The sequence below is a fragment of the Phascolarctos cinereus genome, unplaced genomic scaffold (genome assembly GCF_003287225.1).
Source record: "Phascolarctos cinereus isolate Bilbo 61053 unplaced genomic scaffold, phaCin_HiC Scaffold_4;HRSCAF=312, whole genome shotgun sequence".
NCBI lineage: Eukaryota > Metazoa > Chordata > Mammalia > Diprotodontia > Phascolarctidae > Phascolarctos > Phascolarctos cinereus.
This window is the reverse complement of record NW_027555847.1, coordinates 118626196-118640288: the sequence shown is the minus strand read 5'-3', so window position 1 is coordinate 118640288 and position 14093 is coordinate 118626196. Positions and strand designations below refer to the sequence as shown.

General features: G+C 35.1%; 1 protein-coding gene across 1 annotated transcript in view; it reads left to right on the top strand.

Annotated features, from left to right (window-relative positions):
• UHRF2 (ubiquitin like with PHD and ring finger domains 2) overlaps positions 1–14093 on the top strand; it is a 178895-nt gene that overhangs the window by 120627 nt on the left and 44175 nt on the right. Inside the window, 1 exon segment of the mRNA XM_021006289.2 lies at positions 10976–11159. Coding sequence (XP_020861948.1) covers positions 10976–11159 — 184 coding nt within the window.

Below are 14093 nucleotides of genomic sequence, written 5' to 3'. Positions count from 1 at the left end.
TTTACAAAACACTTTATTACAAGGAAAGAAGAAGGAAATAAGCATTTATTAAGCTCTTATGTGTCAGATGTGCTAAGTGCTTTAATATCTCATTTTTTTTCTTCAAAACAACTTTAGGTACATGCTATGTTATATTTTACAATTCTCATTGTATACATTCCAGGAAACTGAGACATACATTAAGCAACTTGCTCAGGATTGCACAGTTAGTTAAGAGTGAGGCTATTTTGGACTTGGGTCTTCCTAACTCTAGGCTCAGTGCTCTACTCCCTCCCTGTGCCACCTGGCTGCTTCTAACAACAGCTATTGCAACCCTTTAAATACATGGAGACAGCAATACTATTTCTTTGTTTTATCCTCTTCTGGTTAAAAATCCCCAGATTCTTAAGCCAGTTCTCATATTATGATCCTAAGGCCTTTTACTACCCCTTACCCCTTTCTCTGGGTACTCGGCAGCTTATTGATATTTTTCTTAACAGGGTGTTCCAAAAACTAACCAGATGTGGTCTGACCATACAGCAGTAGAGTGGGACTGTTACCTCTTTTGCTGTGGATATGACTGCACATATAGGACTTGGGTTTGAATTATGGGAGCACCAGGACAGCAAGAACCACAGCATGGGAGCAAAAAAAAAACAACAAAAAAAAAACGCTTTGATTGCATAGAGACAAGCTGACATTTCCAGTAGCAAAGAGAAGCCCCAGTAAAGACCCTGCAAAATGGATGCATATAGGAGAATTTTTCTGGTGTCAGCTTGATCCAGATGGAAGCTTCAGTGAGATAACTAGAGCAGTCCCTTATTGTTCCAATTACTCTTTTTGCTGCTGCTTAGTTGTCCTTTCTCCTTTTGCTAATTGCCTCAAGGCTGCCGATTCTTGGCCCTCTCTAATTCTGAGGCAGATCTTCCCTCGATCTCCAGCTATTTTGAGTGTCCATTTGTGCCCAGTCATCCTTTGGTATGTCTCTCATTCTCTACAGTCTTGCAGATTTCTTTAGTAACGGATTGGCAGTTTAGAACCCTAGGATGTACTTCATTTGGACTGTCAGACTTCAGTTCACAAAAGACAGGCACAAGCATCCTAATTGTTTGTTGGATTATATTGGATTTTAACTACCAGCTATCTGTTTTAATGCTGTCCTGTTCAGCCCAAAGATCATTCTGATTAACACAAAATGGGGGGAAAAAAAGTTGTGTTCTCTCCGTGGTCCATTATTAATGTCCCATTCATTCTGAGCAGCCATGGTTTCCCTTCTCTGATCTTCACTTTTTCCCATAACTTAATTCAGGGCATTTTTGATGCCTTCATTGAGGGAACCAGTGCACAGATAGCAGCTCACTCATACCTTGTCCTGCGTAACTTTTATCTGTGTACAAAGAAAAGGTTGGGATGTTTTGTTCAGACTGTCTGGTAATAACTTCCTAATGCTCCCACCATTTTTTATTTGAGCAGCAGATTCTTGTTGGTTAAAACATGGCAGGCATTACAGTTGCTCTCCTGTACCTTCTGATGGACAAAATTATTAGTAAAGCAAGCCAAGAGATTATGAGCTGCAGTGGCAGAAAGAAAGCACACATTAATGTCCAGATAATTGAAGGAAGGCCTCAATCACAGCTATTGCCTTGCTTCTGCCAGACTTGTATCTTGCTTCCTGAACTCCTTGTCTGTTTTCTCCTTTTGTCCTAGTTTCTCCCAAGACTATTAACAGTTATGTTTCTCTCAGTCTTACTCTTCATGAGGATGTGCTCCACCATGTTTCCAGCCTCTCGTCCCAGAATTTCTCCACATGAATGTATCTTCATGTCTACATTTCTCCACTTCATTTTAACTGACTTGCCTTTAAATAATATGTACTTTCAAAGCCATAAATCAGTCATAAGTTCCATCCAAGTCTCAGTGATATAGAAATTCCATTTTGCCTGGTTGCATGAAGATCTCTAGCTTAACTTTGTTATCCATGAGATTAGGGGCTAGACCTCTGATTTTATGAGTATAGGGAACTGCTGGGTGAAGAAACTTCTTCTACCAATGAAAATTGGCACCTTCTCTGTAACTTGTACTCAAAGTTGCTTGGAACATGGAGAGATTGACTTACTTGATCAAGGTCATATAACCAATTTGTCTCTGTGGTGAGACTTAATCCACATTGTTCTTACTTTGGGACCAGCTCTCTCTCCGTTATGCCATGCTGCCTGTCTTTATTTCTGTACCATTTTTAATTGTGTGTAAATTATTTGAAATTGTGGGTCTTATTGCTAGTTTCTGTTTTGAATTGGTTCTTTTTGGATTTATTGATACTAGCTTCTGCCATTTGTTCTCTCATTTTGTATGCCTGCGAATTATTGGATAGGTATACTGCTATTTTTTTTTCCTATTGTACATCTGGTCTCTGTTTCTCAGTTTGGTGGTTTTCTCCTCTTTACCCTTTCAACTTAAAGCCCTTTCAATTAGATTTTTCAGACTCCTTGCAACTATACACACTCAGAGACATAGTATATGTAGGTATGTGTGTGTTTGTATACATACATACATATAGTGTTTGTATACACAGGTATATAATATATGTATACTTATCAGTAAAAATTAAAATTTACACGTACTTTGAAAAAGTGAACAAAAAAGAGATGGTGTCTGAGAATGGGATTTATATTTTTGGATCAGAGCTTTAAAAAAAAAATCACCTCTTAGCCAATAGTGGAATACATATAACAGAGGGTAGACAATAATACATCTATGTGATATATGTTGGTATATGTGTGTGCGTGTGTGTGTGTATATAGATGCTTAACATGCACATGTATATATACATGCATATATTGTGCATATATACCCTTGTGTGTGCATCTGTGTATATATGCATATATGTATATTGTATATGCACACACATAAACACATCCATACACATCCACAAATGTGTATATACATATACATTTGTTGTATACTCCATGTGTGAACAAGAGTCTATCATTTCTTTTTTTTTTTAAACCTGGATCCAGAAGTACAAAGCCCGTTCTCAGATACTATCACTTTTTTGTGTGTACTTTTTTTCAAAACATGACTTAATTTTTACGATTACAAGTATCAAATACTTAAATAATTGAAAAGAAAAAAATCTAACAAAAAACTTTGTAAATGATTATGCATTTGTATACAAACTTATTATTTATTAACACCAAATCAAACTATTCATATTGAGTTTAACAAGTACTAAATTGTTTTTAAATTTTTTTCTACTTTTTTTGTTTTAAACTTAAATACACACTAAATAAAAGAAAAAAGAATATTATGAACTTAAATATTGAAACACATAGAAAATAAGAAAAAGCATTTCGTGTACACAGCAGAACATAAGAGAGGATTCAAAATATATAGCAATAAATTTCCATTTCAAGAAAGGCTATATAATAAATACTACATGTTAAAAGCTGTCTTTCCTTTGCTTCTTTGTAAGTTTCCTTTTGTTCTCTGCTGTGCACTTTTTACTTCTTCCCATCTACCACCCACCCCAGGTGCCTACAATTAAGCACAGATATATTTAGATGTAGAAATATATATATAGATATAGATATATATAGATGTAGATATAGATATATATAGATAGATATACACTTACATATACATACACACATATGCATATATAGACATGTACTTTCCCTAACAAATTCTACTCCTGATCTTTTTTTTTTGTGTTTGTACATATCTCTTATTTCCTATCCCTCCTGACTCCTCTACTTTATGTCTCCCAGCTACCTTGCTCCCTCCTATTACTTAACCTACCCCATCTCCAAGAACCCTCCCTTTCCCATTAATGTAAACACCTTTCTGTACCCACCCTTAACCTATTCTGTCACTCTACCCTCTAGAGATCCCTCTTTTGTCCTCTCCCTGCTCCCTATCCCGTAAATGTTTTCTTTCTGAATTTAGAAGACCGTTAGACTCTACTAGATCTGTATGTATTGTTCCCTCTTGAATCCCTTCCCAATGAAAGTAGGTTTCCAGGACTAAAAGCCCTCATACCCCATCTAATTCCTCCGTGTTGGTTTTTCCTCTTGTATCTCATTTGTATAAGATAATTACACTGTTTAGCTGTTCCTAAAGGCTTTACTTTTTAAAGTTATGTTGTACTCTGGTCTACCTCAATCTTTCTTACAAACTACCCAATTACTAATACCAATCTTAGACATATGTTTTACATTTTACATACATAAAAGGTGAACAGTCTGTCCTTATTTAGTCCCTTGTAATTCATCTTTGGTATGTACCTTATATTTCTCTTGGCTCTCGTATATCTAATCTTCTATTATGTTCAGGTTTTGGTTTTGTTTTTTTAACAAAGCCCTAAAAGTCTGACAGTTCATTAAATGTCCATTTTTTTTTTTCATTCAAGATTATGCTTAGCTTTGCTGGGTATGTTTTCAGCTGGAACCTCAGCTCTTTTGTTCTTGGATATATAGTGTTCCAAGACCTGTGGTCTTTCAGTGTTATCTGCCGCTAGGTTTTGTGATTCTAATTATGGCACCACCATATTTAAATTTTTTTTCTTGTTGCTTGTAATATTTTATCCTTGAGCTGGGGATTTTGCAGTTTGTCTACGGTATTCCTGTGTGTTTTCCTTGTCGAATCTCTTGAGTAGTGATCAGCGGATATTTTTCTATTTCTACTTTCCTCTCATTCTAATGCTTCAGGACAATTTTCTTTATTGTCAAGATGCTTTTTTTGATCATAGCTTTCAGGTAGTCCAATTATTTTTATGTTTTCTCTTTTTGATCTGTTCTCCATATTGGTTGTTTTTTTTATGAGATGTTTCATATTTTCTTCTATTTTTTCATTCTTTATATTTTGTTTTATTATTTCTTAATCTCTTACAACTTTGTTGGCTTCCCTGTGCCCAGTTCTGATTTTCAAGGAGTCGTTTTCTTCAAGAATCTGGGTCTCCTTTTCTAATTGACTTTCTTTTCATAATAATCTTATTTTTCTTGTATTGTTCTTTTTTGTTTTTCCTCAGTCTCTCTTATTTGATTTTCAAAGTCTTTAAGTTCTTCTATGAATTCTTTTTGGGCAGGTGATCATTTGATGTTTCTCTTTGGGGTAGAAGAGGGTATCGTTGCTTCAGTGTTTCCTATGAAGATGATCCCTGGTCTTCTCTATTCCCATAGTAACTCTATGATAGGCTAAGGTCCTTCTCCATTGCCTGTGCTTTTTTTTTTTTTAATAGAAGCTTAATTTTGATAATCATCTCTGGTCCTATGGTATGGGGGATGGTGCCTCTGGCCTCAGGTCCTCTTTCATTTCTCCCTTCTGGATTGGAACCTAAACCAAGACCTCCACCTGGAAGTGCCCACAGCCAGCTGTGTCCCTGCCTCACTGTTTCTGCACTCACTCAGCTTATTCTGGTTCCTTCTGCCCCTGGCTGCATCTGTGCAGCACAGCTGGGTCTGGCATTCCTTGTCATCAGAGGTTTCCTCAATCTTCACTCCCATTACTGTTCCCGGGGTAAAAGTTCCTGTGTCCTGGGGCCTGGAGCTGAGACAGCCTCCCAACCCAGCTAACCCGAGAGCTTACAACTTGGTTGTTTAAGTAGACCTTGGCCTGGAGGTGTTTACTCTTCACAGGGACTAATCCTCATCCTGAGATTTTTCTTCAGATCTACAGTTTTCTTAGGAGGACCCCTGTTCTGCCCCTACTTTCATTAATTTTTTACTGCTCTGTGTTTTCCCTGAGGCGTTCTTTTATCTTTTTTGAGAGCTTGGAATTTTCTGACCTATTTTACCATTTTCCCAGACTCTTCTCCCTGCATATGTTTTTTAGACGCAATTTGAACATATTTTCGTTGTCATTAATATTGATTTTTTTGTGTATGTATATTATTGATTTTCATCATTAAGTATACTGATGTTATGCTTTTGGTTCTGCTTTCTTTACTCTGCATCACTTCATCTAAGTCCTCCTAGATTTCTTTGAATTCTTCATATATCAACTTTTTTGGCACAGTAGTAATCCATCACATCAGAACTGGTCTAGTCCGTATTATTAACCAGTCACAGATAAAAAATCCCATGCATAGCTCTTTTCATAGTCTATAAATTTCTGGTATTACCTCTTAAGTTTTTCCATTGCTTTTAACTTCCCTGCCCTTACTCCTATTCTTTTCAGAGATAGAATTGTTTCAAAATTGGGATTATCGGCTCTTTCCTAGTTTTAATATTCTTACTAGTTATTTATCATGCTATCAAATAATTCCTTTGTTCATTTCCCCCTTTAAGTTTATTGTCGTTTTAAGTGCATTTCATTATTTAATTTTGTTCTCCCTCTCACAGCTGATTACTGACCAGTCAAGGCAATCCAGATGGGCTTTTTGCTGCCTTTTTTTCTTCTTCTTTCAGGGTTTTATGGTATTTGTTAGTTGAATCTGAGACTTTTTTGTGTTCTTCAGTGATGACATTTTTGTCTTTGTGGTGCCCCCAACAACTTGAGACAACTATAATTCATAAAAATCCCAGGTTTAAATACTCTTTTGTAACTTTATACATTGAATTTCTTTTTAGTGACACAAAGTTTTCAAGACTGTATTATTGAATTACATAATTCATTTGCATATCAGAGTTCCTAACCAGCTTTGTTTATTTGTTGAAGTGCTGCTTTAAGGTTAATTTATATATCAAAACATGTGTTTTCATGAAGAATTCTTGGAAGTGTTCTAGAGAATTAAATATTAATTTTCCCCTTCCTATAGTAGTGATAGGGTAGTTTATCCTAGGATGTAGCCCAATTTCATTGACTATTTTCAATGTATTTACATTCAATAACATTTAATAACATAATTTACATTTATTTTTAATATATTTAATTTTTCCTTTCACATATTAATCCTGATTTGAATTTGAACTAGTATCCCTTAATAAGTAATATTTTTTTTCTCAGTTTCTTTTTAAAATCATCTATCAACAAGGCTCTGGCATTTGACAATGTATCCAAATGAGTTGATTATAATATTTCTTTTCTTGTAAGCATCTTGCAGACTCTGTTGGCTTAGATTCTGTCCCTGAAATGTCAGTAATCGCGGCATTGTTGGGGGTGGGGGAGTGGCAAATTTCCTGAAATGTCAAGTCAGATTTCAAATTTTTAAGTGAATCCATTGACTCATAAATGATCTTCCTGAGCTCCTCTACTTTCAGTTGAGTTCTTTAATCTTATTTTGCTGCTTCTCCCACTGTCTGCTGTTTTGTCTTCTAACATAACAGTAATATTCATGATAACAATAAAGAACTACAGTATTTTCACAAACATAACATAAAAATATTAAGAAGGCTATGACTGACTATATTAAGAATCTTACTGGCATCCTGAAATCAAAGCTGAATAGGAAAAACAATCAGTTAACATCTCCCAGTCTTAATAGAAACCTTTGGCACTGTAAAACAGATTTGGAAAATATCCTAATTGAAGTCTATACCATATTAATAAAATATAAAAACTATCACCTTAAGCCAGATAAGAAAGATTGACATTTTCTTACAAAAAAAGGAGGAAGGGATTGTTAGATATTCTTAGAACATGATAAATCGGTCAAAAAAAAATTTTTGGAACAAGCAGATGTCATTTGACCAAGCAATATTAAAGGTTGGTAATAAGCATATACTACTTAATAAAAATGGTTTGCCTCTGGATGAAGCTTATTAAATTGTTAAGATCCTAGAGCAAAATCAAAAGACCCTCAATGAGCAATACCTACATAAACCAAGCTGATAATAACATTGACAAAAACATCAAACAGATGGCTGAATACATTATTATTGTTGTTGAAGTATTATCCTTAAATTGCTCAGGTTTAGTGGGGAAAAAATGTAGGTTATACAAGAAACAGTAAAAATGGTACGACACATCCCTGCAAACTATAAAAGTTTAGAACGTAAAACTTATCAAGACTCAATCTAGCAGCTAGACTTACGTATTGACCATCTTTTCATAGACTGATGAATGACAAACCTCCAAATTACAATACAGACTTCAAATATCCTGGAGAAATTAACCACTAAACTCTCCTGCAACTAGACCATTGTCACAGACCAAAACTGCTACCCACAATCACATGGAAATAACATTGATTCATAAAACCTTAAGAACATGTTCAGTGGACTTCTCCATACTAAGTACTCATATTCTGCAAGCTAGATGAAATAAAAAGCATTCATAGTATAGTTATGTCATGTAGATACCTATTTCTGTTGTCCTACCTGCTAGTGCAGTTTTATCAAGAATACTCTTAGCAAGCCTACAGAGAATGAACTTACTCCCTAATACTTCAGCCATAAAAATAATTTGTTTTATTAATCTATTCAGTACTCCTTAGGACATTAAATACAAAAGAATAATAGCTGAATGGTGACTTGTTCCAGGGTCATTTCTATTTGAATCTCATTGAATAACATAAGAAAAAGATGATAATAATAATACCTGACATTCATATAGCCCTTTAAAATTTGCAGAACTCTTTTACATTATCTTTTTGATGCCATAATGACCCCATGAGTTAGGTGCTATAAATTATACTGTTCTTATGTTACAGATCAGGAAACTGAAGCTGAACTTTAAGTGACTTGTCCAGGGGTGCACCCAAGTTAGGTGACAAAGGTGTGAAACTCAAATCCTGGTCTCCTGAATCCATATCTAGAACCCTTTTCACTATACCATGCTCATTGAATACATATTTTAATTTACATTTTCAGCAGATTTCTCCATTGTTTTCTCTTCTATTTTATTACTCATACTCCTTTACTAATTGCAGATCTTTTTTTAACTAATGTCTCTTAATTTTTACTAACAACACCAGTTCTTCAGTTATTTCTCTTATGATGTGTATTATACAGTTTGATGTGTTATGAAAGTCTGTGTCATAAGTTCAGAATTGGTTGTCAGATAACAAGTTTAACAAATTATGGAGGATTCTCCATCATTTCCTAAATAGTCCCAGGAAGACAGCAGATGTCTCTCTAATTTCAGGTTGACAAATACATATATCAATATCTTTTCTATAGGGTATCAATCCTCTCTACTTATTATCCTCCTAAGACATGTAATAGATAATTTCTCACCTGTCAATAAGCATACAGCCCCATTTTCATTCCTTAAAGCAGCAGCAGCTGCTTCATGCTCAGAATCAAGCTTTATTTCCTTAGCCCAGAGCAGTCCATGGTCTTCCAGAATCCTTTCTACTCTATGTTCTTCTGACACAGGTTAGAATTGCCTTCAACTTTGTCATATCTTTTGATGTCTTTGTTTCTAATTTGGAATCTTCTTCCATTATTTTAAGATCACTTTATTCTCTGCAGTAACTTAAAGCATAGAGGAATACTCCACATGCAAAGTGTCTTAAAGCTCCCCATAGGGTTTAACCATTAAGCCTGTGGTCAAACAAGTAGGATGAGGCAAGCACTGTTTCTTCCTAGGGAAGAAGCACAGGGACTTGCTACCACCTTCATGAGAAAATTTTTCCCAGTTCTTTCTGTTGCTCCTAAATATCTACAATCTTCAGATAAGCCACTTGGAACCATATTGTATATTTGGTGTATTTTTCATAAGTACCTCAAGCAGCATGGAAAATATGCCCCATAGGCAGATCAACTTGACTGTCACATCAGTATTTTAATTTCTGTTATAAACTTAATACTCATCAACAAACGTTAATATTTTGGTATTACAAAGATAAAGAAATTTTGTATGTGAAGCAGTGAACTCCATAGGTACAGAATGTTTTCCCTCCTTCTGCCTCTTAAAATCCTTTTGTTTCCTTCACAACTCTGTTTATCTGCTGCTAGTAGTGCCCTCTCTCTCTCACCAATAAAAATGACCTTGTATTTATTTTGTATACACTTATGTATATGTCTCCTCCAATAGAAAGTAATATCCTTCAGAGCATGAGGCATTTCATTTTTTAACTTTCTATCCCTAGCTCTTAGCAAAGTTCTTGGCCCATAGTAGACACTTAATAAGTGATGGTTGAATATATTCTGATGTATGCAAGACCATTTAAAGTTCTGGCAGTTAAAATCTTTTTAAAAAATCAAAATAAATCAAAATTGAAGCATGCCAGAGGAAAACACAGATTTTGCTATCTATAAAAAAAATTCAGTGATTTGTGGATTTGGGGGTTTATGAGAAGAAATCAAAATAACATTTTAATGGTTTTATAGTTTTGCTGCATCTAAGAATATAGATGGTTTCAACCTAGAGAAAAGTATATTACAGACATAGCCTCCTAAAATATAAATTTAAAGCTGATATTAGGTGCGGAAAATTGCTTTTTCCAGCTGTCTAAATTTTATTTTGTGGTTGGTGCTTATTTAATGTGTATCTAAGCAAAATTCTATATTTGCCAGGTCATTTGATGGAATCTTAGTTATAGCTATAATGAATTGTTTGTGAGTAAAATAAATTTAGAACAATGTTTTGTAAAACACGCTATATATTTTTGCAACCCCATGAGAGAGGATCTGCTTTTATACAATGATATCAAACTTTCATTGAGACTGTTATTTTATAGCATATATTCCTCATTTATTGTCTGCATCACTCAATTTGTACTTAGTGTGTGCTGTTTTGAATTGTTAGCTGTTCTTCGTGTCCAAGAAGAGCTCCTTGAAGAGAGGTATTTTGTCGTGGAGCTGTTTGTACCTCTGATGTCTTAAACATCATAATCACTGATATTAATATGCAATTATACTTTTCTTTTTGCTGTCGCCAAATACTATGAAATACTTGTAAGCTCAAAATCAACTTTGTCATATATTATGCCTCTCATAAACCTTAAAGGTAAGGTTGAAAAGGCATGTGAGGTAGGTTTGCCTATCTTAGGATAATATCCAAACTCAGTTGTTGTCTTTTCCCCACAAATTTTATTCTACATATTATATATAAGTATTTACTGACAAAATCACATTTTAAAGCCTGAACTTGCTACGATTTTCTTTCATAACAGGAAAGAGTGGCCCTGAATGCAAACACTGTAATGCAGACCCAGATAAGGAATGCCGGTTTTGCTCCTGTTATTTATGTGGTGGCAAGCAAGATCCAGAGGAGCAGCTTCTCTGTGACGAATGTAATATGGCCTATCATATCTATTGCCTGAATCCTCCTCTAAGCAAGGTTCCAGAAGATGACTGGTAAATATACTGTCTATCATGCAGATACTTCTATTAGTTAATGATTATTTAATGTTAAATCTTCAGTGCTTATTAACTATGTGGTATATCTATGTGTATGTGTGTTATATATATTATATATGTATATATGTGTGTATATATATATATTATATATGTGTGTGTGTGTGTGTGTGTGTGTGTGCGTGTGTGTGTATACACACACGCACACGCACACACAATCTATTTGTTTTTCCGAGATTTAAGATGAGCAATTTTGGATATTTTATCTATTTTTTTAGCAAGTTATTAAGTCTTCACTCAAGATTCAGTTTCCTCATCTGCATAAAAGAGGTTGAACAAAATGTCTTACAAGGACTCTTCTAATTCTGAATCCTTCTGTCTTAAGTATATGAAGAAATTTTTGTGTAGATACCAGATTGTTCATATTGAAATTCTTGGATAACTTTGAGAGGGAGAAACAGTTGTGTTCATAAACACACAGGTTGATAGAACCTGTTATCCAATCCTGCTAGTTCTTTTCATCTTCATACACTTATTTTCCCTGTTCCTTAAACATTACTAACACCTTTGCAAAAGCTAGGTTAAAAAAGAAGGAGTTGTGCAGGGAGTATTGCACAGAAACAGAGGTAATGAAGACAATATAAAGCTAAATCTTGCTTTTTTTGGTAGACAGGTGGAGGGCCATGGTTCGCTGTTTCATACACTGTTAGAAGTGTTCAACGTATCCATTGATTTTCCTTAACTGTTTTCCTTTGCTAGAAGGAAGGGCTTATGGCAGGGGAAGTGTAGGGGTTGATATTCTGCAAGGACTGTTATTTCAAAACAAAAGGCATCAATAAAAATACCTCCCTACCCCCTCACCCTCAAAAAAGATAAGGTACTGGCTGGCAGAAATAGAATAAAAATGGAAAGAGAGTAAGTGATTCTCTGCACAGGTTACTCTCGTCTTTAAGCCTTTGTATTTACTGTCCCACATACCTAGAATGCACTCCTCGACTCTCCCTTATAGTCATTTTGTGTCTATTTTAGTTATAGATAGATGGATAGATAGGAGAGGGTATAGTGAGGTGTTAACAATCAGTGGTCCCGTATCGGCGAAACACCTTCCCCCACCTCAGATGGTGAAGAGCCAGCTTTTTAACTGAAAACTGACTCTGTCTCCAACAGCTCTAACTTTTCATCCTGCTAAGTCTCCCCTGGGCTTGGCTATTCAAAGCCCCAGGACTTTTGACTGCTTTTCAGCCCAACTAACTCTGTTTCCCTTTTTGACTAGATCCAAGATAGACATGTTCAGATCTAGTAAATGACTACATCAACTTAAAAGGGAGTAATTATGGCAAGGAGATGAAGTTCGCTTTTACATATGTCATATTGTCTTCTCTTTGGAACATAAGCTTCTTGAGTTCAGAGACTTTCATTTTGACTTTATATCACCAGCACTCAGCACAGTGCCAGGCACACAGTAAACAATAAAGGCTTGTTGATTAATCATATCCTTGTAGATCTAGGTCCTGAGGCACATGTGACTCCTAATAAGGCAAGAAGAGAAAGACAGTTGGGGGGGGGGGGAATGAAAAATGTACTGAAGTTAATTCCATTCACATTAATGAGTTTTTTTGAAGCATCTACTTGCTCTGAAAGCACTGTGCTAAATCCTAGGATAATAAAGACAAGACAAGACAAAACAAAGCAAAAAACCTGACTCTACCCTGAAAAAGTTAAATTCTTCTGGACTAGTTAAATGAGTTTAACTACTTGTTAGAAAACTGAAGAAAGGTATTTTAAAGGACGAAAGGATTTTTTTTAAAGAAGAAAAAATGAGACTTTCCTACCACATTATTAAAGTGACCCATACATAAATAATTCTTGGAAATTGACATATTATATTCCAGGGCAGTGAAAGAAATAGGCCTTGCTCGTCCATGTTCAGTAAAAATATGATGGCTTATATTTGTTGAGTGAATAAATGAATGAATGAATATGAGAATCACTGATTCAAAAAAAAAAGTGCTGTAGTATAAATCTTTTTAAAAACAAACAAAAAAACCCTGTACTACTTTGTCAGGGTATCTTCAAAAGATGGATTTTTCTCTGTTTTTTGAATGATAGAAAAGATGACTTTTCTACCAGGAAAGAATGAAAATCCCTGTCATTTTTATCTCTTTTGATTACTCCACAATTTTTTTCTTTACCTCAGCAAATAGTGTAGGTTTTGTATTCTTTTCTTAAGAGATATATTTTACTTTCAAGATTGTGATATCCTGAGAAGGCAGATGTTTTGAGGATTCCTTAAGTTTCATCTTGGTTATATACTTAATTACATCTTAGCACAATGGAAAGGACCCTAATTTGAAGCTATAAGGATCTTGGGTCAGTTCCTGACTCTGCTGCTTAACTACCTGAGTGACCTTGGGCAATTCAATTGATTGCTCTGGTCCTTAGTTTCTTCATCTGTGAAATGAGGGGATTAGACTAGATAATTTCTTAGATCCCTTCTAGCCAAAGAACTGTGTGATCTGTCCTATCAAAGATAACATCTTAGACTGCCTGAAGTGCTCGGGTTGCTATTCCTCATTCCAAAGACAGATTTATTCCTATTAATTATCCTATTCTTGAGGAGAAGAGATTCCAAAACATTGTGTCTCTCGTGTCTCTAGTTAGCTGATATTATTAATCAATTAGAAGTTATTTGGCTGTAACTTTTGTGATTCCCTCAGACTTCCCTAATATCCTCCCTAGGGATTCAGACCCCAATTTAAGAAATAGTATTATTATGTGGAAGCCTTCAGACCTCCAATCCTAATGAAGTTGACAGCTCTACTTAGGGCTTCCAGGTAAAAGGACTCATGAACCCAGTTATTTTAGCCCTGGGAAATAAGGCTTTGATAGTATGTAGGTTACTGATAGTTGTTTTTTGGTTTTTTTTTTCCTTCA